The 23,306-nt window shown below is 44.0% G+C and overlaps 1 protein-coding gene across 3 annotated transcripts in view; it reads right to left on the bottom strand.

Moving 5' to 3' along the window:
- Nucleotides 1-21,797: 21,797 nt before the first annotated feature.
- Nucleotides 21,798-23,306, bottom strand: part of CNTLN (centlein) — a 168,007-nt gene continuing 166,498 nt past the window's right edge. For 2 of the 3 annotated variants that reach the window (XM_079959168.1, XM_079959169.1), the window contains one exon: nucleotides 21,798-22,884. In XM_079959168.1, the coding sequence (XP_079815294.1) occupies nucleotides 22,783-22,884 (102 nt within the window). In that variant the 3' untranslated portion in view covers nucleotides 21,798-22,782. The remainder of the gene's footprint in view (nucleotides 22,885-23,306) is intronic. The other variant, XR_013834310.1, reaches the window with a different exon arrangement.

The following is a 23,306-nucleotide window of genomic DNA, read 5'->3' as shown; positions in this document are numbered from 1 at the left end:
TGATTGCAGATATTAATATTGTGCAGTTTGAAGTGACTGAAGCATAAGAACTGACTCCTTTTGGAATAAATCACTGTCCAGGCCCATAAAAATATTATTCAAACTTTTACTGGCAGAATTCTTTACAAACAAAATGTAAGCATCAAAAATACATCCAAAATATCCATATAATGTTGTGTGCTGTCCAGCACAGGTTCAGAATCTTAGAAATAAAAGATAACTCTCTCTGTCCCACATTCCAGCTTGCCTAAGCCTACCCTACCTAAGGCTATGCAACTCTTTTTGGAGAGCCTTTATCACATCCTTTGTTGTATTAGCCACTACCCTTCCAAGATGGCAAATTAGCAAATCAGTAGCTTTGTCAACAACCTCAGATATGCAGATGACACAACCTTGATGGCAGAAAGTGAGGAGGAATTAAAGAACCTTTTAATGAGGGTCAAAGAGGAGAGCGCAAAATATGGTCTGAAGCTCAACATCAAAAAAATGAAAATCATGGCCACTAGGCCATGCAAATAGAAGGGGAAGAAATGGAAGCAGTGAGAGATTTTACTTTCTTGGGCTCCATGATCACTGCAGATGTGACAGCAGTCACGAAATTAAAAGATGCCTGCTTCTTGGGAGAAAAGCGATGGCAAACCTAGACAGCATCTTAAAAAGCAGAGACATCACCTTGCTGACAAAGGTCCGTATAGTTAAAGCTATGGTTTTCCCAGTAGTGATGTATGGAAATGAGAGCTGGACCATAAAGAAGGCTGATCATCGAAGAATTGATGCTTTTGAATTATGGTGCTGGAGGAGACTCTTGAGAGTCCCATGGACTGCAAGAAGATCAAACCTCTCCATTCTGAAGGATATGAGCCCTGAGTGCTCACTGGAAGGACAGATCCTGAAGCTGAGGCTCCAGTACTTTGGCCACCTCATGAGAAGAGAAGACTCCCTGGAAAAGACCCTGATGCTGGGAAAGATTGAGGGCACAAGGAGAAGGGGACGGCAGAGGACAGGATGGATGGATAGTGTTCTTGAAGCTACCAACATGAGTTTGACCAAACTGCGGGAGGCAGTGGAAGACAGGAGTGCCTGGCGTGCTCTGGTCCAGGGGGTCACGAAGAGTCGGACACGACTAAACAACCACCACCTTTGTCACCTGACCTAAAGTTACAACAGTTTAGAGTAACAGAATCAAGGGTAACCATTAATCCATTTAGGAGCTTAGAGCCCCTTAGAAAATCTACTATGGAAAAATCCCAATGTTAACAATACACGTTTAACCATTTTCCATTTTAAATTTCATCTTCCATTTCTGTGTCAATTAAATCAATCATACTCAGGGCTCCCCCCCCCCCCAGTCGGAACTTGTTGGAACTCAGTTCCAACACCTCTCAGGTAGGCACCATTGCCATTAAAAGAGAACAAGAACTTTACAAAAGTTAAGCACCTTTTATCTTATCCTTGGAATCAACTGTGAAATGACCGCAAACGATCCTTTTCACATTTTGTATAATGCAAAATTTTACTATGAAGTAAGTCTTGCTGGGTTTTGTGGGTCTTAGGGGTAAGATATATTTTGGGGCTGTTGTGTGTGTTGAAGCCTTGTAGTAACATATTGAATTAACACAGGATCTGGGCACACATACAGAGAGGACTGAATATTTCTCTATGATGAGGACATTTATTAGTTATCTTCTTTCACAAAGGGGTTTCTTTCAGCTATAAAGAATAGTTGATAAGCAATAAATAGGGGAGATTCATTTCAGAAATATATATATATATATATATATATATATATATATATATATATATATGGGTTTCTCTGGAGTTATTTTATTGAGTGCAGTAAAGTCAAGTAAACTTTAACACTGAATTTTCATTCTCCCCACAAGATAATACTGCACAGAAATAAATAACAATGCTCTGAACACAGAGACACACAAAATCCATTTATACAAGCAAAGCCTCTGAAGGATTCACCTTCCAAAAAAACAAAGTAGTTCATTGTTCTGTATATATTTATAGCTTTAATCTTCAGTCATAGTGGGTTGCTGACAGTTGAACAGTCAAAATGGGCTCTCTTTGTGGAGGCTAATAAAAAATATAATTCGAAATGATAGGAGTGTGCTCTTGTTTCAGCCGATATATGTTGAACCACTTGCATCTGGTTTTGAGAGAAAACAGGAATCATCAATACTCCAGCAGCTTCGAAACAACACTTGCGAAAAGCTAGCAAATGACAGCAAAACCCTATAAATGTTTACTCAGGAGTAATCCCCTCTGAGGTCAATACAGGGGTGCCAACTTGGAGCCCCGACTGTGGGTGCCCAGCATGCCACTCCACAACATCATCGTAGCTGAGGTGTGAATTCTATGATTATGATGAACGCCGAACACAAATGTCTAATCTTTTGTAGCTCACAAAGAAAGAGTTGTCTCCAGCCATGAACAATGTGACCTTCAAGCCACGGTAAGTGAAGGTCCCATAGCCAACACGTGAAGTCATGGCTCACCCAATAATTACTCCCATGACAGTGGAAATCATTGTGTGACCTGGATATAAGTTGAATGGTTACTCGCTTTGCTCAGTGCAAATTCTCTTGCGTTATCTTCCCATGAGGACCATTTTGTCTTCATTTGCATGTCTAGTAGCAACAGGTGCCAAGCCACTGGGATGAGCAGGTGTTAATACTCTCAAGCCTTTGATTCCCAGGGGGCTGGAACACTACAGAGGTAAGCAGAGTTTGTGCTTGACAAAATCTGTGCAGTTCTTCCTTGGCTTTTCGCACATTGGCCCTCCTCTCCAGTCTCGGAGCCTTCCAAGGCAGAGAAGGGATGCATTTCTGACAGCCACCGCAGTTGCCTAAAAATCAGGGACAGGGTATCTTGCCCTGCTTTGCATCCTTCTTGAGTGTCTTTGCCTGGGCGCAAGGCATTTTTGAACTCTGATAATGCCCTCTGCTTGCCTGCATGGAGGACAGAGAAGGATGTGTGTGCAAACACAAATGGAGAGGTACCCTAAACCATGGAGAGGTACCCAAACATGGCCATGGAACACCATCTTCCCCATAGCTCCACACCATTCCCCACTCATTTCCTGCTTGCGTTTTCTGCTCCTTATTTCCCACAGCTCCTGCATTGTCCCTTCCTTAAAGCATCCTCTATATAAACTCCTTGTCGTGTCCATGCTGCTTCATTACTCAGCCCCTGCTCTCGAGCGCTGCAGATGGCACCTCTGCTGCTAATTTCTAAAATGAGCAGTATCACACACTTGTAAACTCTGAGCTCTATATTCTGATTTGATCAGGATGCCTTTGCAAAGCGACAGGTGGCTGTGGTTACCTGGTAGAAGAAGATTACTCCAATACCCTGCTCTTTTTTATCAGCTTTTCCCCAGCTTAGCCTGAGATTTGCATACACAACATCCAGAACAGTAAACTATATCCCCCATGATCGGAGGGAATGTACCTGTGAGGACCACATGCTGGGACACAGCAGGAGAAAGGCTTGGCTTTATGATGCCCTTCTTGTGTTCTTGCTAACAGATTGAGGTTGAATCCAGAAGTACTGTTATGGGAGGACAGGAGGCGGGCAGGTGTGGAGGACTCCCTGGTCCTGAATGGGGTAACTGTGCCCCTGAAGGACCAGGTGTGAAGCCTGGGAATCATTTTGGACTCACAGCTGTCCCTGGAGGCGCAGGTCAATTCTGTGTCCAGGGCAGCTGTTTACCAGCTCCACCTGGTACGCAGGCTAAGACCCTATTTGCCCGCGGACTGTCTCGCTAGAGTGGTGCATGCTCTGGTTATCTCCGGCTTGGACTACTGCCATGCGCTCTACATGGGGCTACCTTTGAAGGTGACCCAGAAACTACAACTAATCCAGAACGCGGCAGCTAGACTGGCGACTGGGAGCGGCCACCAAGACCATATAACACCAGTCCTGAGAGACCTACATTGGCTCCTAGTACGTTTCCAAGCACAATTCAAAGTGTTGGTGCTGACCTTTAAAGCCCTAAATGGCTTCTGTCCAGTAGACCTGAAGGAGCTTCTACACCCCCATCATTCAGCCTGGACACTGAGATCCAGCTCCAAGAGCCTTCTGGCAGTTCCCTCACTGCAAGAAGCCAAGTTACAGGGAACCAGGCAGAGGGCCTTCTCAGTAGTGGCACCAGCCCTGTGGAACGCCCTTCCATCAGATGTCAAAGAGAAAAACAACTACCAGACTTTTAGAAGACATCTGAAGGCAGCCCTGTTTAGGGAAGCTTTTAATGTTTGGCAGACTATTGTATTTTAATATTTTGTTGGAAGCCACCCAGAGAGGCTGGGGAAACCCAGCCAGATGGGTGGGGTATAAATAAATAAATTATTATTATTATTATTATTATTATTATTATTATTATTCCAGAGGCATGTGGCCTGCCACTGGGAACAGGACGCTGAGGTAGTCTAAACTTGCACAGATCCAACATTGCCAGTTTTCAGTTCTAATAGTCTTAAAGTGGAGCCCTGCCAGATTCCCACTTATTTTTTGCTCTCCGGCCTCCAGCATATGGCACAGAGAATAACATGAGGAGAGCTCAGTCTTTGATGGGGTTGTGCCATAACCTGCCAACGAGCCACACTCAAATTGCAACTGGCGATTGCTGCAGACTCCTCTCCACAGTCCCTGGGAGTTGATACCTGTTGCTGGGATGTTTTTTCTTCACCACCTGCTTTCTCTGAGAAGCATAAGAACCAAAACTAAGCAAAAGAAACAAGAACAGTATTTCACAGGATGCTGCAGCAAATTTTTAAAAAGTGCTGCTTTAAAAAAGTGTTGTCAAAAGCTGTGGGTTGCTGAATATCAGTCCTGCTCAGATATATTTACAAAACCAAAAATAATCCATTATACATGAAAACACAGTTCTAGCCTCCTAATCACTAGTCACTTGCAAATCTGTTCCTTTCTAATTATTTTAAGCACACTCCGCATTCAATTTCCTCTCGAAGATTGATATATCTTATTATGAAACTAATTTGTTTCGTAATGATTTCAGGCTTCCAGATCTTTGCTTCTGCCTCTAGTCAATTCCGCACTCTGCATGCATGCTGTGCAGCTGCTCTCAGCACATTGATTGCAGCCCTCCTTGCATGCGTGCGCACACAGCCATGCGCCTCCTCCTGCAGCTGCAGGAATTGCCCAACGTGGCATGACTGTATTTGCAGGGGGAACAGCAATGCACACTGGCATTGCTGGGGAGTTAGGTTAGAGGTGGAAATGTTGGAATGAGCCGATTTCTGTGCATAGCTTTCAGTTTGTTCTGCCTGGAGGAAGTGCCAGGATTCTTCAGGAAGTAAGGCCAGCTATTCACATCTCCCCTCCTGTATGATTAAGACAGCATTAAACAGTCTGGACCTCTGAGGTTGTAAATGTGGGACAGCTGTGTAACTTGTCTGCAGTGGGGCAGTAGCATGTCCTCTCTGTTAAGAAACCATATCTGAAATCTAAAAATTATTGTTCAGGTTCAAATATTCCAGTCCTAGGTAAAATGCTTGGAGTGTGTCACCCAGCTCTGCATTTACTCGAACGAAGCTAATCATCTTGGATGCAGCTAATTTGGAACAGAAGCTTTCATAAACAGCTCGTACCAGGAGACAGATGGGGGGAATGCGACCCTGAACCTCTCAGCATCTTTTTCAGTACCATCAACATAGGATGGATCTACACACGGGGGTGGGGGGTAAGCGCTATAAATAAGTCAGAAATCAAATCGTTATAACAAAAGAAAAAAACACTAAGTAAAAGAATCACATAGAATTTTTTTGCTCTCCGGCGCCATCTGGTGTTGCATGTTTATAATGCAATCAAAGTGTTGGGTTTTTTTTAGTAATGTAGCTGAGTCCTATAGTTTCCTTCTGGGTCCTCTTTCAAGGGTGGGTTTAGGAAGAACCCTGCTGAGGTCCTTTGGGGTCGCTACAGATTCTAGAAGATGGGGATGAGAAACTAATGCAGGGATTTTAGCTCCTGGGTGCAAGAGGTTGTATCTTCTCCCCAATGCTCTTTACCACTGATGAAACCGCTAGACGAAGTCCTACGGAGATTTGGGCTAAAGTGTTACCAGCGTGCTGTGCATAAATAGCTCTATTGCTCTTTAGTGATTCAGTTAAGAAAGATTTGGAGTCTGAATGAAATAGATTTACTTTTTCTAGCTCCCCATTTCACTTACGACCAAACATGCTAAGGAAACCCTGCTCTGCTTTCTTTTGACCTCAGCTTTCTGTGTTCAGCTTTCCTTTTTCATTTGATCTACTGTTGTTTCAGCTTTTGAGATGATTGTTCTTGCTGCCTTATGCTGCTGCTTTCTTAACTGTTTTTATTACTTGGAAATATAATTTTATTGTTAGAATGTTGTTGTTTTTTTAAAACAACAACAGCCACCACCACCTTGGGCTGTAATCCATTCTGGGATATATATGATTCCTATGCTCCATAGGAATTATTCTATTCTATTCTATTCTATTCTATTCTATTCTATTCTATTCTATTCTATTCAACAGACTCCAGTCTGGCCACTGGCCAATGGCTCAAGTGAAGCTCGATTTATTTGACAAGGCCTATTCAAAGATAACTGACTTCCAGAGTGTTTTCCCTCGTGGTTCTATGGGTTTATTTTTCGCCCTGAGGTTTATTGTATGAATACAAGTGCAGAAGGTCTTTGGGGGGCTCATCTGGAGAGAGAAATCGCCTTTTATTCTCCTCGGCTCTGAAGCAGTAACTAATATACCTTCCGGCCTTTTCTGTTGTGAGGAGAAATGTCCAAGAAGCATGTTTGATTATTATTATTTTTTTTTGCTTCGCCTGCGTCTCAGGGTCCAGGGGGCATCATGCTGTTTCAAGGAGGGACCAGCGTCTGATTATTATCCAGATACAGTAAGCAACATTGTTGGGAAAATTGACTTTTTGGATCCCGGCTGATTTAGCTGTTTGCTGTCTTATCTCACTAGGCTCACTAATGCAGTTTGAAATGTTCTGTCAGCCTTGGTTTAGCCACCGATATGAGGCAAGCAGACCATCTGCTCCTGCATTTTGATGGGATGCCAGATCACAGGCTGGCAAATTGTTCCTTAGGTGGAACGGACGGACCTCCTGCAAACTGCTTTCTCACCCAGCAACAGAGACCTGAGGCAGCCTGGCCACCAGGCCTCACAGATGTCAGCAAAGGCAGGTGAAGGTCAGATGACCCATGAAAATGCCAGTGAACGAAAATAGATATAAAGGGGGAAAATTAAGTTTAGGACAGATAGGAGGAACATTCATTTACAAAGCTATTGTAATGAGGGGCTGGAGGCTGTCACACCCCTTTGCTATCCTATATATAGGAGTGGGGTGTGAACAACTTAGAGCTCTAAGTGTTTCTGCAATCTCTTTTTATGCCCAGTAGGTGGAACTTTCTTTTCTTTTCGGGCTCCTCCTGGACCCAGGTGCTGGAGGAGGTGTCTCTGCCTCCTGAGAGGTTGCTGGCACTGGAGAAACACCCTGTTTGGAAAGGCAGAGCTAATCCCAGCATCCCAAGACACAAAGGTAGGCGACTGTGCTGGTCCCGGGGGGTTACCATGCAGTGTGGTCCAGTCCGAGGTCAAGGGTGTGGTATGGAGGCTGTCCGTCAAGGCTGAAGCGGAGTCCAAGGCAAGGAGTTGGGTGGGGTCAGGAAATCTGGTAGAAGAGCAGGATAGGGTGCCAGCAGGAACAGGTCACCAACAATGTTGCTCCCGCAACCTGGGATTGGGCTGGCTGGCTTTTATCTGCCCCGAGGCATAGGGCAGCCCCAGTCTACAGGTGGCTCGCCTCTCCTGGCCTGGAGGCGAGCACTCCTCCGGCGAGAACTTAGTTCCCTCCGCCTCTCTGCTCTGAGCCTCTGCAGCTCAGGAGAGGCTGGAGGGTTACCGGACCCAGAGGCAACCTCAGCTTCCCCTGACGGGGCTGAGAGTGGAGCACCTGCAGGCAATGGGTCCTCCATCACCTCCGGAGCCAGAGCAGATTCAGCTGGTGTCTGCACCTGAGGATCCGGCACAGGTGAGGGCCCTTCAAGTTCAAGCCCCAGCCCCGGCTCAGCTGGTTCTGGAGGCGGGGACTCCTGTGCAGGCTGGGATTCCTCAGGTTCAGCCTCTGAATCCAATTCCCAGGCCATCACAGCGATGTTACAGCCTTCAAGAACAGGTGAGACCAGAGAGCAGGTTAAGACACTCCCTGTTCCATAGAAGCTGTCAGGCAGCAGAGGATTCAACCCTCACGGCAGGTTGCCAGGAACGGATACGGCAAGCGAAATTTCTTACCAACTGCTTTTTATTCAATATTCACAGAGAGAGGCTTGGAAATGCAGCCTCTTGGAATAATGGCGTTACCCTGACTGAGTCTCCACCCCCTTCCTCTCTTATAGCATCGCTATGGGTGCTGAAAAGTGCCCTCTGCATTTGAGCTCTTTGCTCTCCTACTTTCAAGGCTCGTCAAGTTCTGGGAGGGGAGGTCTTGAATGCTTTCTAAAAACACTGTGTCCGTCAGCTGTCGCCCCCCTGGTGCTTCCTCTTCCTCCTCCTCCTCTCCCATTATTTCCCAGCTTTCTCTCTCATCTGCCTATGAGCTGTGACCTCCCTCCCTTCTTGTAAATCTGAACTGTCTTCTTCTTCTCTGAAGAAGAAAGGAGAGAAGCAGTAACTAAAGAGAGTTAGCCAACATTACAAAAAACCTGGATTAATTCATTTTGGCATTTGGCGGGTGGTGCTGTGGTCAAACCACTGAGCCTCTTGGGCTTGCTGATCAAAAGGTCTGCGGTTCGAATCCCTGCAATGGGGTGAGCTCCTGTTGATTGGTCCCTGCTCCTGCCAACCTAGCAGTTTCAAAGCACGTCAAAGTGCAAGTAGATAAATAGGTACAGCTCCGACGGGAGAGGCGGTCTCCAACATTCCTCCTCTACCCAATCTCTTGCAGAAGCCAACTGGTAGTGGTCAAGGTCCCTTCGGTCCCCCCCATAAAATATTTGAGGGGGCTGCCCCCCAAAGTTGATGGGCAATGCCATTCAAATGGTGTGTGTGTGTGTGTGTGTGTGTGTCATGTCATGCAATCAGTTCTGTGGGGCAGAGCTTAACTGTCCCCCCCCCAATATTTTATTTAGATTGGCACCCCTGCCCCCCTCCATCCCCACCAATAGGCTGCTCCAATCCCAGCAAAGGTCCCCAACTCCCCACATCCCACTGGAGCCCTCCCTGGGTCCTCGGACAATGTGCTCTCTGCATCATCCTGACCCAGCCAGGCCATGACAGTGATTTGGAACTAACTTTAAAATCCATTCTATTCCTATCCTGCGCCCACAAACATCAAGGCAGTTCAGCTCGCTTCGCTGTAATTTTAAGGAAGAAAAGCTCCAAAAGTACAGACGTCACTCTCCATAAGTGCTTGGATGGGACTGATAATTCAAAAATGAATGGAAAATTCATTTCTTGTACTTTAGCACCATCATGTGTTCGATTGGAAAACTTAACTTTTATTAGAAAAGATGGTGGTGACTCAGTAATTTCCAAATGATCAAGAAGTTTGATATAACTATTCTTTCAAATGCTAAATAATGTTTGCTCCTGTAACTCACTGTTACAGGGTAAAATAAAAGTTATTTTATTTGAAATGCTTCCCACCCTGTCCTTCAGTTTTGCAATTTGCAGGGTAGCTGACAGACCCCAAATTTCAAAACCCCAATCAGCATACTGGCCTAGTTTCCTTTGGGAGCAAGGGCAGGATATAGATTTATAATTATCATCATCATCATAATTTACAACCTCCAAACATTACTGAAAACTGTAGTGAAACCAAAAGCAGAAAGAAGAGAAGCAGTAACTAAAGAGAATTAGCCAACATTACAAAAAACCTGGTCTAATTAATTTTGGCATTTGGTGGGTGGCACTGAGCCTAGGACTTGCCGATCAGAAGGTCGGCGGTTCGAATCCCCACTCCTGCCAACCTAGCAGTTTAAAAGCACGCCAAAGTGCAAGTAGATAAACAGGTACTGCTCCAGCGGGAAGGTAAATGTTGTTTCCGTATTGTAATGGTTATAAAGGGTTACTTGTGCGTAAGTTGCCGTTACTTTTGGCTAGATCGCCTGGCTAACCATGCCTTGGCTGCCAGCCCTCAGTCCGTGGCCGTTCAGTCGCTTGCAGAATCCGTCAGTGGCCGTTTCTTGAACCGCTTCCAGCATAGAAGCTGTTTGATGCCAAGTCTCCGCCTATTCTCCCTGCGCGGGACTCTTCTGCGCAAGGAAGGAGTGGGCAGAGGCGTGCACATGCTCTCTCCACTGGTCTCGGGTGAAGAGTCTTGGAGACCTCTCTCCGAATCCTCCATCTCCCTCCCTTCTCTACTGGTGTTACGCTGAATTCCTTCCCCCCTGCTGGTCCCCTCTCCTGCATCGCTTTGGAGCCTAGCCTCCACCTCTCGCTCCGATGTCAGTTCCCTGACACGTATGCTGCTCTGGTTTGCCAGAAATGACTTAGTCATGCTAGCCACATGACCCGGAAGCTGTCTGCAGACAAACGCCAGCTCCCTCGACCAGTAAAGCGAGGTGAGTGCCACAACCCCAGAGTCATTCGTGACTGGACCTAACGGTCAGGGGTCCCTTTACCTTTACTGATAATATATTGGTCAAGTGTTGGCAAATAATTACCAAGTTATCTCCTAGGAAAGGTATTTAGGCCAAGGGTGCTGAAACCTGGGGACCTGATGCTCCCTCAACTTCATATTTTGTTGATGGTGGCCAAAAGAAATACAAAATTAACGTAATGCTAGGGTGGGCAGAGGAAATTTAAATTTTGGGTATGCAGCGACCACAAAATTTGTCTTTTATCTGTAGCATCTGTTAAATCTGAGGCTCTGCCTCTACCCTCCCAAATAGGTTATAATGGGGAATCTAGAAATGGCCATAACCTTTCCCCCCACATAGATGGATGAAATTTGCAGAGAAATGAGTCCCTCTAGAACTGGCATAGGCAAACTCGGCCCTCCAGATGTTTTTGGGACTACAACTCCCATCATCCCTGACCACTGGTCCTGTTAGCTAGGGGTGATGGGAGTTGTAGTCCAAAAACATCTGGAGGGCTGAGTTTGCCTATGCCTGCACTAGAATAAAACAAGTTTTCCATATTTCAGGCAGATTCATCCAGGAGCTTTCATGCAGGAAACCTTTAAACTTTTTTTCCCCTGCTAGAATTGGATGCAAATCACAGGCATGGTCACCCCTTCTGAAGCCTACCAAATTTCAGACAAAAAGTTGCCGTGGTCCTTCAGTAATAGCAGGCTCTACCTGCCTCGTCTTACTGGATGGGAAGGAGAAGAGGTCTCCGTTACCTGTACTGCTTTATTTGAAGATGGAAGTTCAGCTGGTGAAGCTTCATTCCCACTAGCAAGTCAAGCAGTGTGTGCAAAATCGCATCTTCTACACAACCAATAGAGTTCCATTAGAACTGCGGGTCAAAACATAAACATATGCAGAGTGAGATAATAGACATGTGATGGACTCTTTTTCCCTGCCAACATAATACATTTTCAGTTAACGTTTGCCATCTAGTGGGAATACTGAGGAGGTGTTTGCATTTATCACTTTTAAAAAAATGCTGTAACGAATTAACCAATGAACGTGGAATTTTAAAAAATAAGATCCTTTAAGGGACAAAATCTGGCGTAAACTAGCAACACATCCACTCTTGCTCTGCTCCCATCAAAACCAGCATAGTCTTTGTGTGACAGCAAACACACAATTAACATGCACAGTTCTTCATAGGTGTCAGAGTGTTTTTTAATATAGAATTAATGGGACCTAATACAGAAAGGGATCCCTAGAAAATCCTGGTGTTCAAATACCTTGTCATGAAAGGCATTCTGTACAAAACCATTTGAGGATCTCACAGTTATATTTTGGTAACGTCATTTCATATAAAAAAATTCCTTCCAATAGCACCTTAGAGACCAAGTTTGTTATTGGTATGAGCTTTCGTGTGCATGGAAGGAATTTTTTTAATTTTGTTTCGACTACAGCAGACCAACACGGCTACCTACCTGTAACTAGAACTATGGAAGTCATTTCATATAGTTGCTGAATTTATTTGTTTCTGGTTTAAACTAGGTGATGAGGTTTCATCTAGTCACACACACACACACACACACACACACATCCCTGTTGATATCAAATGGTACTGAAAGTCAAGATCGTCTCAAGCAGTTTAAGATCCTTTTGATGTACAGTCGTGCCTTGGTTCTCAAACGGAATCCGTTCCGGAAGTCCGTTTGACTTCCGAAAGCAGTAAAAAACCAAGGCGTGGCTTCTGATTGGCTGCAGGAGTTTCCTGCACGCAGTCGGAAGCAGTGTCGGATATTTGGCTTCCAAAAAAACGTTCACAAACTGAAACACTCACTTCCGGGTTTGCGGCGTTTGAGAGCCAAAACGTTCAAGTCACAAGGCATTTGAGAACCAAGGTATGACTGTATACAGTTGCTACTCTTACTCTAGTCCAGTGTTTCTCAAACTTGAGTCTCCAGCTGTTTTGGGACTACAATTCCCACCATTCCTGACCACTGGTCTTGCTAGCTAGGGATAATGGGAGCTGTAGTCCCGAAACAGCTGGAGACCCAAGTCTGGGCAACACAACACTAGTCAGATGATTTCTCGTGGGCCTGTAAGCATCTTCTCCTTCACTTGAATGGAGAAATAACTTTGCATGTGTGTCAGGGGTTCAGGAGCAGAGGCACAGGGAGGAGAGGAGATGGAGAGCGAAGGGGAGGAATCCGAGGGGAGCGTAGGAGAAGAGGACAGTGGACCGAGGGATTCCATGAGCCTCTCCAGCGAATCGGAAGATTCACAGAAGGGAGCGCCAGTGGCAAGGGGTAGGGGGTTCCCAAGGGGAACGCCCCAGGAGCAAGGGGGCAGCAGGGATTCCCAGAGCAGTAGTTGGAAATCAGGACCAGCTTCCCCACCAGAGCAGAGTGGGGGGGAAGAGTCCCAAGGATCGGAGCCAGTGCATTCCCCACCAGGGAGAGAAGATAAGGCAGGGCTGACCACACCTCCATCGGAGAGTCAGACAACGGAGGGGAGGTCAGATCCGGCCAGTATCCCGGAAGAGGGAAGCAGTGACAGAAGTAGTGTAACGGTCAGGAGGAAGGTCACTGGGTTGGCGCGAGAGGCAAGTTCAAATGTACAGGAGCGCGGGACAGCAGAGAATGAGGATTGGGAACCGGGTCCTAAAGCCCGCCGGAGGGAGGGGAAGGAGCTAAGCGACTCAGCGCCGGAAGAGTCCAGAAAGGGCAATGCCCCAGCGGGCAGGAGGACCCAGAGGAGGAGAGAGCAGCGTAAAAGGTGGAGCAGGGCTAGGATCTTAAACTGGTGTCGTAGGGGAGGAGACTCAGACGGTACTTCGCCGGTCTAGGGTTAAGACGTAGAGCTGCGCGCTGCGGCTTTGAAATGGAAACTGAACCTCAATAAAGACTTTTGTACATAACGACAGCCTCGCGTTGGTCCTCTGTGAGCTGGGACCTAGGGGCAGCTCTGACAATGTGTAAAGGATGACAAGTGTACAGAGATGCGTGTACAACTTGGAACACACCATCTTTGGACTGGGCCAACTTGCGGCTCTTTCCCTGCTTTAAACAAGCTTAGTGCAACTGAAGGACATTTCCAATGCCATCTGATGCAAGCCCACTCAGAAGTCCCACTGTGTTCAATGAGAGTTACTCCCAGGTAATTTGGCAAAGGATTACAGCTTTAATCTTTCCACCTCTGTCCTTGATTTCTCCAGTTTATTTTTGCTATTAACACAAGTATGATCATGTGTAAAGGGACCCCTGACCATTAGGTCTAGTCATGACCGACTCTGGGGTTGTGGCACTCATCTCGCTTTATTGGCCGAGGGAGCCGGCGCACAGCTTCCGGGTCATGTGGCCAGCATGACTAAGCCGCTTCTGGCGAACCAGAGCAGTGCATGGATACGCCGTTTACCTTCCCGCCAGAGTGGTACCTATTTATCTACTTGCATTTTGACGTGCTTTTGAACTGCTAGATCGGCGGGAGCAGGGACCGAGCAATGGGAGCTCACCCCATCGCGGGGATTCGAACCGCTGACCTTCTGATCGGCAAGTCCTAGGCTCTGTGGTTTAACCCACAGCGCCACCCGCATCTCCGTGATCAGGTGTCTCACTCAGTGTTAGGATTCTTAAAACATGAACACTCTATTCAGGAGTTCAAAAGAACACCCAAGGATGCAGTACTGGGAGGTCAGAGGAACATGTGCCAGCCCTGCATTTATCCCTCTTGTGATTCCCTACCTCTACTGCTGACCTTTCTAGCTTCAGCATGTTCTGAAATGTAGAGTCCAAGAAAGTTCAGCTGAATGCACATAGAATCTTTCTGTAATTATGAAACCCAACTGAGCAGGGTTCTGGGTTGCAGGAAGGCTTTTGGCACACATTCAGATGAACTCACTTGGAATCTCCCTTTGGACCTTCATACTGAAAGTGCAAAGGTCTCCGACTGTATATGGGACCTGTCTGGGCTTTTGAAGCTGAACACCTGAGGGTTGTGGGATATATCCAGCCTCATATAACCAACATGCTTAAATCTAATTAATGCATGAAGGGGTTAAAACCATAGAGTAAACTGCCCCGCTCGGCTTAGTTAGGTCACACACCCTTTCCTTGGGAGGATGTTTGACCAAACTCTTTATTCTCTCTCTTTCCACTATGTGAAGGCTACCAGTAAGAAAGTCTACACCAAACTTAGACCACATGGATTTAGCAAGCCATCTTTGTGTTTGCATACAAATTTAGAAACATTGTACCACTTTTTGAAACTAAGCTATATTGCCTGTCTTTTCTTGCTGCTGTATGGAAAAGCACATGAATTTAAACATTGAAGAGTTTGTAAGTAAACTGTTATTAACTTACCAAATGTGTGGTCTTTTTCTATGCTAAGGAAGCTTTGGAAGTGACTTAGAAAGGGATATTTAAAGGTCTAACAGCCTATATTTCCATGCATAACTTTGCTGCATGTTTTGTGACTTTAAATCTCTGCTGTGGCTTTCTCAACAAAGAGTACTTTCCCCAAACCTGGCTCTAGGCATCCAAGAAAGTATCCTTTTATTCTTTAACAAAATTACAAAAGCAACGTGGGTGACCTAAAGAGAAGCAATAACTTGTCGTGCTGGCAAATGTAGCTATAGAAAAGAACTCTTAAAAAAAAAGTAAGGATTAGGTCTGAAAAGGTAAACAGCTATGTCATGGCAGATAACCTAGTTGTAAGGCATAAGTAGCTCCCTCAAAGTTAAGCAGGGAATGCCAGTCAATTCACTAAATGGAGACAGGATCACACTGAACAAATAAGTGATCAATATGGGCAGATTGCAGTCTAAACCGCTGCGTACTGGTCAAGCCAGAATTATTCAGTTACCGGGCAATTCTTCATTTTGTACATATTGAGGAGGGAAAATATTTTAATTTTCCATTTATTTTTGCTTCCATTCCTCCTGTCTATTGCACGTTGGTTTGTTTTAAAAGAAAGAAAAAACATGATGTGTTTGCGTGATACAACCAAGCATTGCGGTGGTGGTGGTGGGGGACGACAACAATGAAGACATAAAAAAACATTTTTTCCACATTAAAACTGTTTTACTGAAAAAGCTCACAGGAAGTACTAAAAGTCGTTTTTGTGTAGTTTATTTAAGGCAGGTGGGAACTTTCCTTCCACTAGGTGGAGCATCAGGAGCACTTAATGGAAGATAGATTCTGCCAGGAAGCCCCCATTGTCTATATAAAGTAAGAGGACATTTTATTTGAATTATTCTCCAGTTTCCTTGGTCATGTTTGGGGAGGTGTACATAAAATGTGCATTTAAAAACCTGTGCTATCCAATGCCATTTAAAACTGTGCTGTATTTCTTGAGTTGTTTCCTTTTTTATTATGTATTTTGTTTTGTTTTTTATATTGTGATTTTACGTTGTAACCACCCCAAGACCTGTGGGTATAGGGCAGTATGCAAAATTAATAAATAATGCAAAATAATGAAATAATGACACACACAAAAATTAAAACCTTAAGAATCTGCTAGGCTCTATAAATTTTATTTGGTCATTTAATTGTCACAAAGAAGTAGCTAGCAGCAACCTGATCCAGCTAGGCCATAAGCAGGTCAGAATACTTATCTCTAAATTCAGGAAGAACGGCATATGCAACATATGCAAACAATGTTATTCATACATTTCCGCCCCGTTCAGAAGGAGGGGCTGCAGTGGTTGTTCTTCACAGTGCCATTTTGTATGTGTCCACTCAGAAGTAGATCTCATAAGAATTTAATCATTGCTTCCTGCTCCACACCTTCCTGGTAATCTCCTTAACAGTGGAAAATGCATGACTCTAAATGAGGTGTGAGGAACCTTTGGTCCTCCTGCTGTTGATGAACTGCAACTCCTATCTGCCTCGGCGCAGGTATGATGAGAATAATAATAATAATTATTTATTATTTGTACCCTGCCCATCTGGCTGGGTTTCCCCAGCCACTCTGGGCAGCTTCCAACAAAGATTAAAAATACATTAAAATGTCACACATTAAAAACTTCCCTAATCAGGGCTGCCTTCAGATGTCTTCTAAAAGTCATTTAGTTGTTTATCTCCCTGACATCTGGCGGGAGGGTGTTCCACAGGGAGGGCGCCACTACTGAGAAGGCCCTCTGCCTGGTTCCCTGTAGCTTTGTTTCTCACAGTGAGGGAACTGCCAGAAGGCCCCCGGAGCTGGACCTCAGTGTCCGGACTGAATGATGGGGGTGGAGACTCTCCTTCAGGTATATTGGAAGATTGTGAAGCTCCTTGACATCTGGCAGGAGACGGGTGCCACCACCGAGAAGGCCCTCTTCCTGATTCCCTGTAGCTTTGCTTCTTGCAGTGAGGGAACCGCCAGAAGGCCCTTGGCGCTGGACCTCAGTGTCCAGATAGAACGAAGTGTAGTTCAGCAACAGCTGGGAGCCCAAAGGTTCCTCACACAATGTTTAGAGTGGAAAACTTGTCTGTGAAGAATTCAAATGGTACTGAACAAGAACAAAGGGACTTGGCTGTGTTTTTTAACAGGCAGTAGCTGTTACTCTCAAACATCTCAGCTTCTTCATTGATGGCTTCACATAATATGACAGAACTCCAGTCCTCCCCCTTGCTTGTTGCATGTGGGACAGCATACCCTCCAACATTTCTCCAATGAAAATATGGACGTCCTATTCCATAATAATGATGATGATGATTTTATTATTTATACCCTGCCCACCTGACCAGGTTGCCCCAGCTACTCTGGGTGGCTTCCAACATCTATAAAAACATAATAAAACATGAAACTTTTTTTAAAAAAACTTCCCTATACAGGGCTGCCTTCAGATTTCTTCTAAAGGTTGCAGAGTTACTTATCTCCTTTGCTCGGGGTTTGCAAAACTCTATACCCTCCAATATTTCTCCGATGAAAATAGGGATGTCCTAAGGAAAAGCAGGACATTCTGGGATCAAATCAGAAACCTGGATGGCTTCTGTAAATCCAGGACCAGTACTGTTCCTGGAAAACAGAGCCACTTGCGAGGGTCTGTGACAGGACTCCAGTACTGGCAGAGGAGGTCTCCTTTATTGTGCTGAGATATCAACCAGGAAAAAGCTTATACTTGCCCTGAAACTTGGCTTGACATGGGAGACCTTTCAATTCTTGATGAACTTGGAGGTAGAGATCTCTGTGCTGCTGGACATCTTGACCAGGGCAGGAGTAACTGCCAGAGGGTGAAGGGGCAGTTGCCTTCACAAGTACATTTGTGGAAGCTTGGTTGACTGATTGAACCAGAGGTGGCTATTCTCACAATAAACACACTATTACAAGGAACAACAGGTTGTACCCAGCTCAGTTTTTCTTAAGAGTAGACTCAGCTGAAATGAATGGATCCAAGTTAGTCACATCCATTAATTTAAATGGGTCTACTCTGAGAATGACTAAAATTGGCTGCAATGCTTTCTTATTAGATCAATGGCTACTTGCCAATGAGTAATAAGGAATAACTGCTCAAAGAATTATTATTAATTTTAAAAAAGAAAACGACATTGATACTATTTACTACAAACTAAGCTTTATTACTCATCTCATTTTCAAAAGTCTCAGAATTAATAGCCAGATACAATTTAGCGCAACCTGACAATTTAGAAACATTCAGTGCTGCTAAATGAATTGGTGATGCAGGAACATAACATTCACAAAGGGTATTAATTTGTTTTGTTTATAAACAAATTAGATTGGTTTATAAATGGATTCTCATTACTTCTTCCTTTGGCTGGAACCTTTTTTTTTCATTTCACTAAAATGAAATTTGCACAAAGCTAATGCAAAACATAAGACTCCAGAGAGAGAGAGAGAGAGAATATCTAATATCTAAGGATACGCACAGCACTTGGATAATTAGCATTATCAATAAGCCAGGATTTGTGTAAGAACAGTTTATACTGTATAGTATTAATTATGCCTCTTTAGTCCATACCCACTGACAAAACTAATTCATTAATCAGTACAAGGCTGAGGCTAAAGAAAGTTGTAGAATCTTCACTAATGGATTTTTAAGAGAAGTTCAGAAGCTGTCAGAGATGCTCTGGCCAAAGGATATTCTGTTTGAGGACAGGAAGTTAAAAGCTGGCAACCCTGCCTTGAAGTTGCATTTTCCTGTATAAAAATGAGACGAATGAACTGGTCTTGCTAAATCCAACAAAGGTGGGGAATTTAAGCCAAGGATGGTAAACTTGCACTCCTCCAAATTGTTGGATCCTCCCCCTTGGACATGCCAGCTGAGGCTGATAATTCAACAATATCTGAAGGGTCACAGATTCCTCATCCACGGTTTCAGCTGTTCAGCCACTCCACCTGACAATTTCTTCAAGCTGTAAGCTCTGTTGCTGTGTGTAGTCAAAGGCATTTGCTCTAATTCTTCTGCTGCTACTGTAATTTAATGGTCTTTCCTATGATCCCTGGGATTCCAATTCATTTTAAACTATTATTAGGGCTGGGCGATATCTGGTTTTCAACATCGCAATATACTGATACATCACAATGTCTGAAATAAGGATGGAGCTATGAAGAGGCATTGGATGACTTTCCTGGTTTTTTCCACATTGTGAGTTTTGCATAGCACATACACGATTTGTGATATATTGCCAGGCCAAGAATTATGAAAGTGATATCATGATAAGGACTTCAAACCCATTTTGGATGATATGTCACCCAGCTCTAGTTTTAATGTATGAATTCAGGCATACTCTAATGCAACAGACCATAAGATAAGCTCCCAGGAGCCTTTTAGAGTAGGGATTCCTAAACTGTGGTTTGTGGATCACTGGTTGTGAGCTTCATTCAGATGGTTCATGGTATGTTCATTAAATAGCTGAAAATCAAATAACGCCAAGTACAGTGCATTGTGTGGGATGCGGGTGGCACTGTGGGTTAAACCACAGAGCCTAGGACTTGCTGATCAGAAGGTTGGCGGTTCGAATCCCCGTGACGGGCTGAGCTCCCGTTGCTCGGTCCCTGCTCCTGCCAACCTAGCAGTTGGAAAGCACGTCAAAGTGCAAGTAGATCAATAGGTACTGTTCCAGCGGGAAGGTAAACGGCATTTCCGTGCGCTGCTCTGGTTCACCAGAAGCGGCTTAGTCATGCTGGCCACATGACCTGGAAGCTGTACGCCGGCTCCCTCGGCCAATAAAGCGAGATGAGTGCCACAACCCCAGTCGGTCATGACTGGACCTAATGGTCGGGGTCCCTTTACCTTTACAGTGCATTGCAGTTTCTACAACTGGCAGAAAAACTATTAAATGGCTCACCAAGACCCTTAGCAATTTTCAAGTAGTTCACGGGGTAAGAAAAAGTTGGGGTGGCACTGTTCTAGAGTTTTAGATCTATGATTGCAATCCTTCTAACGAATGGTCTACATGTTCAGCTAAATTATGTGGTGTGCCCGTTTCAGACTGCTTACCAGCTCATGGAAAAGCCTAGGCCAATTATTTGTTTCCAGTGTGCCAGCTGGAATCTATGCGCAGGATTCAGATATGCAATCTCCCACTTCAGTGTAACAAGATTTTACTGAACATGCAGCTCAACTCTTAGACCCAACAGCAGATTTACAGTCCTCCTTTATAGAAGAGGTTGGGGGGGGGTTTACAGCTGTTCATCTTGCATCTCTCGATGGGTCTCCTTTTTTCCTCCATACTTTTTCAAAGTATGTCAGGAGGGAAGCAAACTTTTTTGGCCCAGAATTTATAATAATCCAAAGACAATATTTTCCTGCACTTTGTGGAGGAGCCTAGAATCAATCCGAAAACAGGATCAATTGGGAAAAATTTATAAGCAATGAGGAGGAAGGGGAGGAAAGTAAATCAGAGGATTGGTCTGCATTCTAGGTGAGGCCATCATTCAGGTGTGGAAATAATGAGAGGCGATGCACAAAGTACCTGTAAAAATCCAGCTTGCTCCAAAGTTATTTCAGCCGCTCAACAAAAATATTGGAGACAACCGGAAATGTGAAAAGTGGTGGGTTGGGGTGAGGAAATGTTGATTTATTTATTTTTACAAGCAAGTGTAGATAGATGTTTGTACTAGTTCTAGCTTTATGGGAAAGTTGTGATTGGGTATGATCAGAGAATTTCCCATCATGCTATTCTTATACTCTTTTTACTGAATAAACTTAATTAAATAGCAGGTGTGATAACACATTAAACCGTCTGAAGGGTGTGCAGGTATTTCACATCAGTTCAGGTTTCGGGGCTTACAGGGTTAACTTCAGATAAGCTTAAGCACTCAAAGCATATGTCTGCTCAATTTTCTACGCCACAACAAATAAGATCCAAAAAAATTATGCAGTGCTGAACAGCATTTATGGTTACGAAATTCAGTCTCTCTTTTAAACCAGACAATAAAATTCATCTGTAGAAATAGAATCACGTATGCAGCTGTTTATAAGTGTTCTGGTGTTGTTCTAATTAAATAATTGAATGGGTGGCCCCATTCTTCCGTGCCAAAGTCCTTGAAGAAAATACCAAGTGTTAAACCTGGAACTTCCGTTGACCAACCAACCAATAAGGCACACCACTGTTTCATTTCCTTGAGCATATCTTCAAAGGCATTTTAAAAGAAAATACTTTATATGGAAGACTAGAACAAGTTGTCAAGCAGTCTTCAGAATCTTGTTCACACAGAAGCAATTTACCAGTAGCTGAATATTTTGTCTGTACTCTAAGAATGTACCTTTGTTCTAAAGGGATCATCTTCTTTAGGAAATAATCGAACGGGTCTTTAAATATTATTGTTGTTGTGTGGGAGGTATTTTTTCTTGACCCAGCCACGGGTGTGCTATTGATGGCATGGGTCTCTAACATGGAATTTATTTCATGCCATGTGCTCTCCTGATTCCATGGGAAACAGCTCCCACATAACTAAGAGACCCTTTTAAGCACCTGTCCACAGTTGTAATCCCCTAAATCAGGGGTCGCCAATGTGGTGAGATGCCCCAGCCAGAATGGCCAGTGGTCAGGGAGCTAGAAGTTGTAGCTCAAACCATATGGAGGGTCCCACATTTGCTATCCTTGTCCTAAAGGTGTAAGGTTAATACGTGCTCATCTATGCACCTCTATTTTCAAGCCTATTACTGATAGTTCTATTATTACAAAATGTTACTACAGCTACGTGTGTGAGAGAGACAGAGGGACGGAGAAACAAAAAGAAACATAATTTTTCAGGGATTTCCTAGATAAAAAGTTCAACTCAAAATCATTTATTCAAACAAAATGTTTCTTAAATACAATTAAATACATTGCACACTTAATGCACTCTTTCACAGTAAAAAAACAAAACGAACAAACAATAGGAAGCACATGTTTGCTGAATGGTGGCTAAAAATGCTTCATTAACCATGCCTTGTATTCTTTTTGTTGTTGTTTCACATAAAAAGAGAATTTAGAAGCTGTCTATTAGGTTAGTCATAATTGAGGGTTTTCAAAGGACACTAACTTCAGTTTTAATGAATTATATTAAAATTTGTACTCCTGCTTTTCTGAATGTATGGCACAGTTGCCTAGGGGGTTTCCTGTGCACACACCATTCAAATGATCAGGAGCTGTTCAAGAAAAGAAGCTGCTCAAGTTCCTAATGGATTGTGCTTGGCATTGCCGGTTGTGTGATGCAGCCTCTACCATTTTTGGACTACAACTCCAGGCATGTTTGCTGGGAACTGCTCTTAAGACGACCTCTGCAACTGCATCTTGCTTTATCCAGACTTTCTACTGGCAAAATAAATTTAAATTTTAATTGCTTGAAGGCAATCTCTCTGCAAAATGCTTACACTATTTCCATTGGACTTGGGAGCATAACCAGTGTCAAATGGCTCTGCAGCTAATGCTTAGAAATGTGTTTGTGTAGAAGGTGGCTAGCAAACAAGAAGGGAGATCTACAGCCAAATCTTACGCCTGTTTACTTAGAAGACTCATTGACGGCAAGGTTGCCAATGGCTGCTTCACACTGAATGAGAACAGGTACGTTTGCTATGTCTACATTGGTGGGTATCTTTCCTTTTCATATTTGCTGTACTTTTTTGTGAATGCAGCAAATGCACCTGCTGCGACAGATTGTGAACTGGTCGTTAGTATGAGCCAAAATCGGGAGTGGAGTCAAAGTGCAAAACCAAAAACAGGAGGGGGAAGAGTCCCCTTTCTCTTTTTCAAGATTCTGTTCAACAACACCTAGGTCATTTGTTTCACAAGAGAACTGTATTCTTCCGCCAGTTTTTTCTGCTCATTTAGTTTTTCCAGCACTGCATCCATTAAATACGAAGCAAAAGGAAACTGAAAGAGAAGCAGAGTAAGAAAAATGATCAGCGAAGCCTATATTTTTCTTCAGCTAAAAAACATTTACTAAGTGTTCTGAAGCCATTAGATTTCACTTAGTTCTGACACTGGCACACTTGCCCACGTCCGTTCTCACCTAAAACGGATCCTCCTGATTAGTGTGTGTAACTGTTCCTTATCATAAAAATGATAAAAGAGCAGAATAAAATGAAAAAAGATAAACGCCTTATTGAACAATTCATGGTTTACTGACCATGTTAATGATGTAATCTGCAATACCAGCAGCTCTGTCATTTATCTTCAATCAGCTGATCAATATGAGGTTACAGTCATCTCTGGGGCACTTATAAGTAGACGCAGCACTGCATGCTGACTGCTCTCAGGAGAGGGAGAGAGGGAGCTATCAATACAGCTCCTCG

The sequence above is a fragment of the Podarcis cretensis genome (genome assembly GCF_951804945.1).
Source record: "Podarcis cretensis genome assembly, chromosome: 17".
NCBI classification, from domain to species: domain Eukaryota; kingdom Metazoa; phylum Chordata; class Lepidosauria; order Squamata; family Lacertidae; genus Podarcis; species Podarcis cretensis.
Note: the sequence above shows the minus strand (reverse complement) of the source record. Positions and strands in the feature narration are given on the sequence as shown.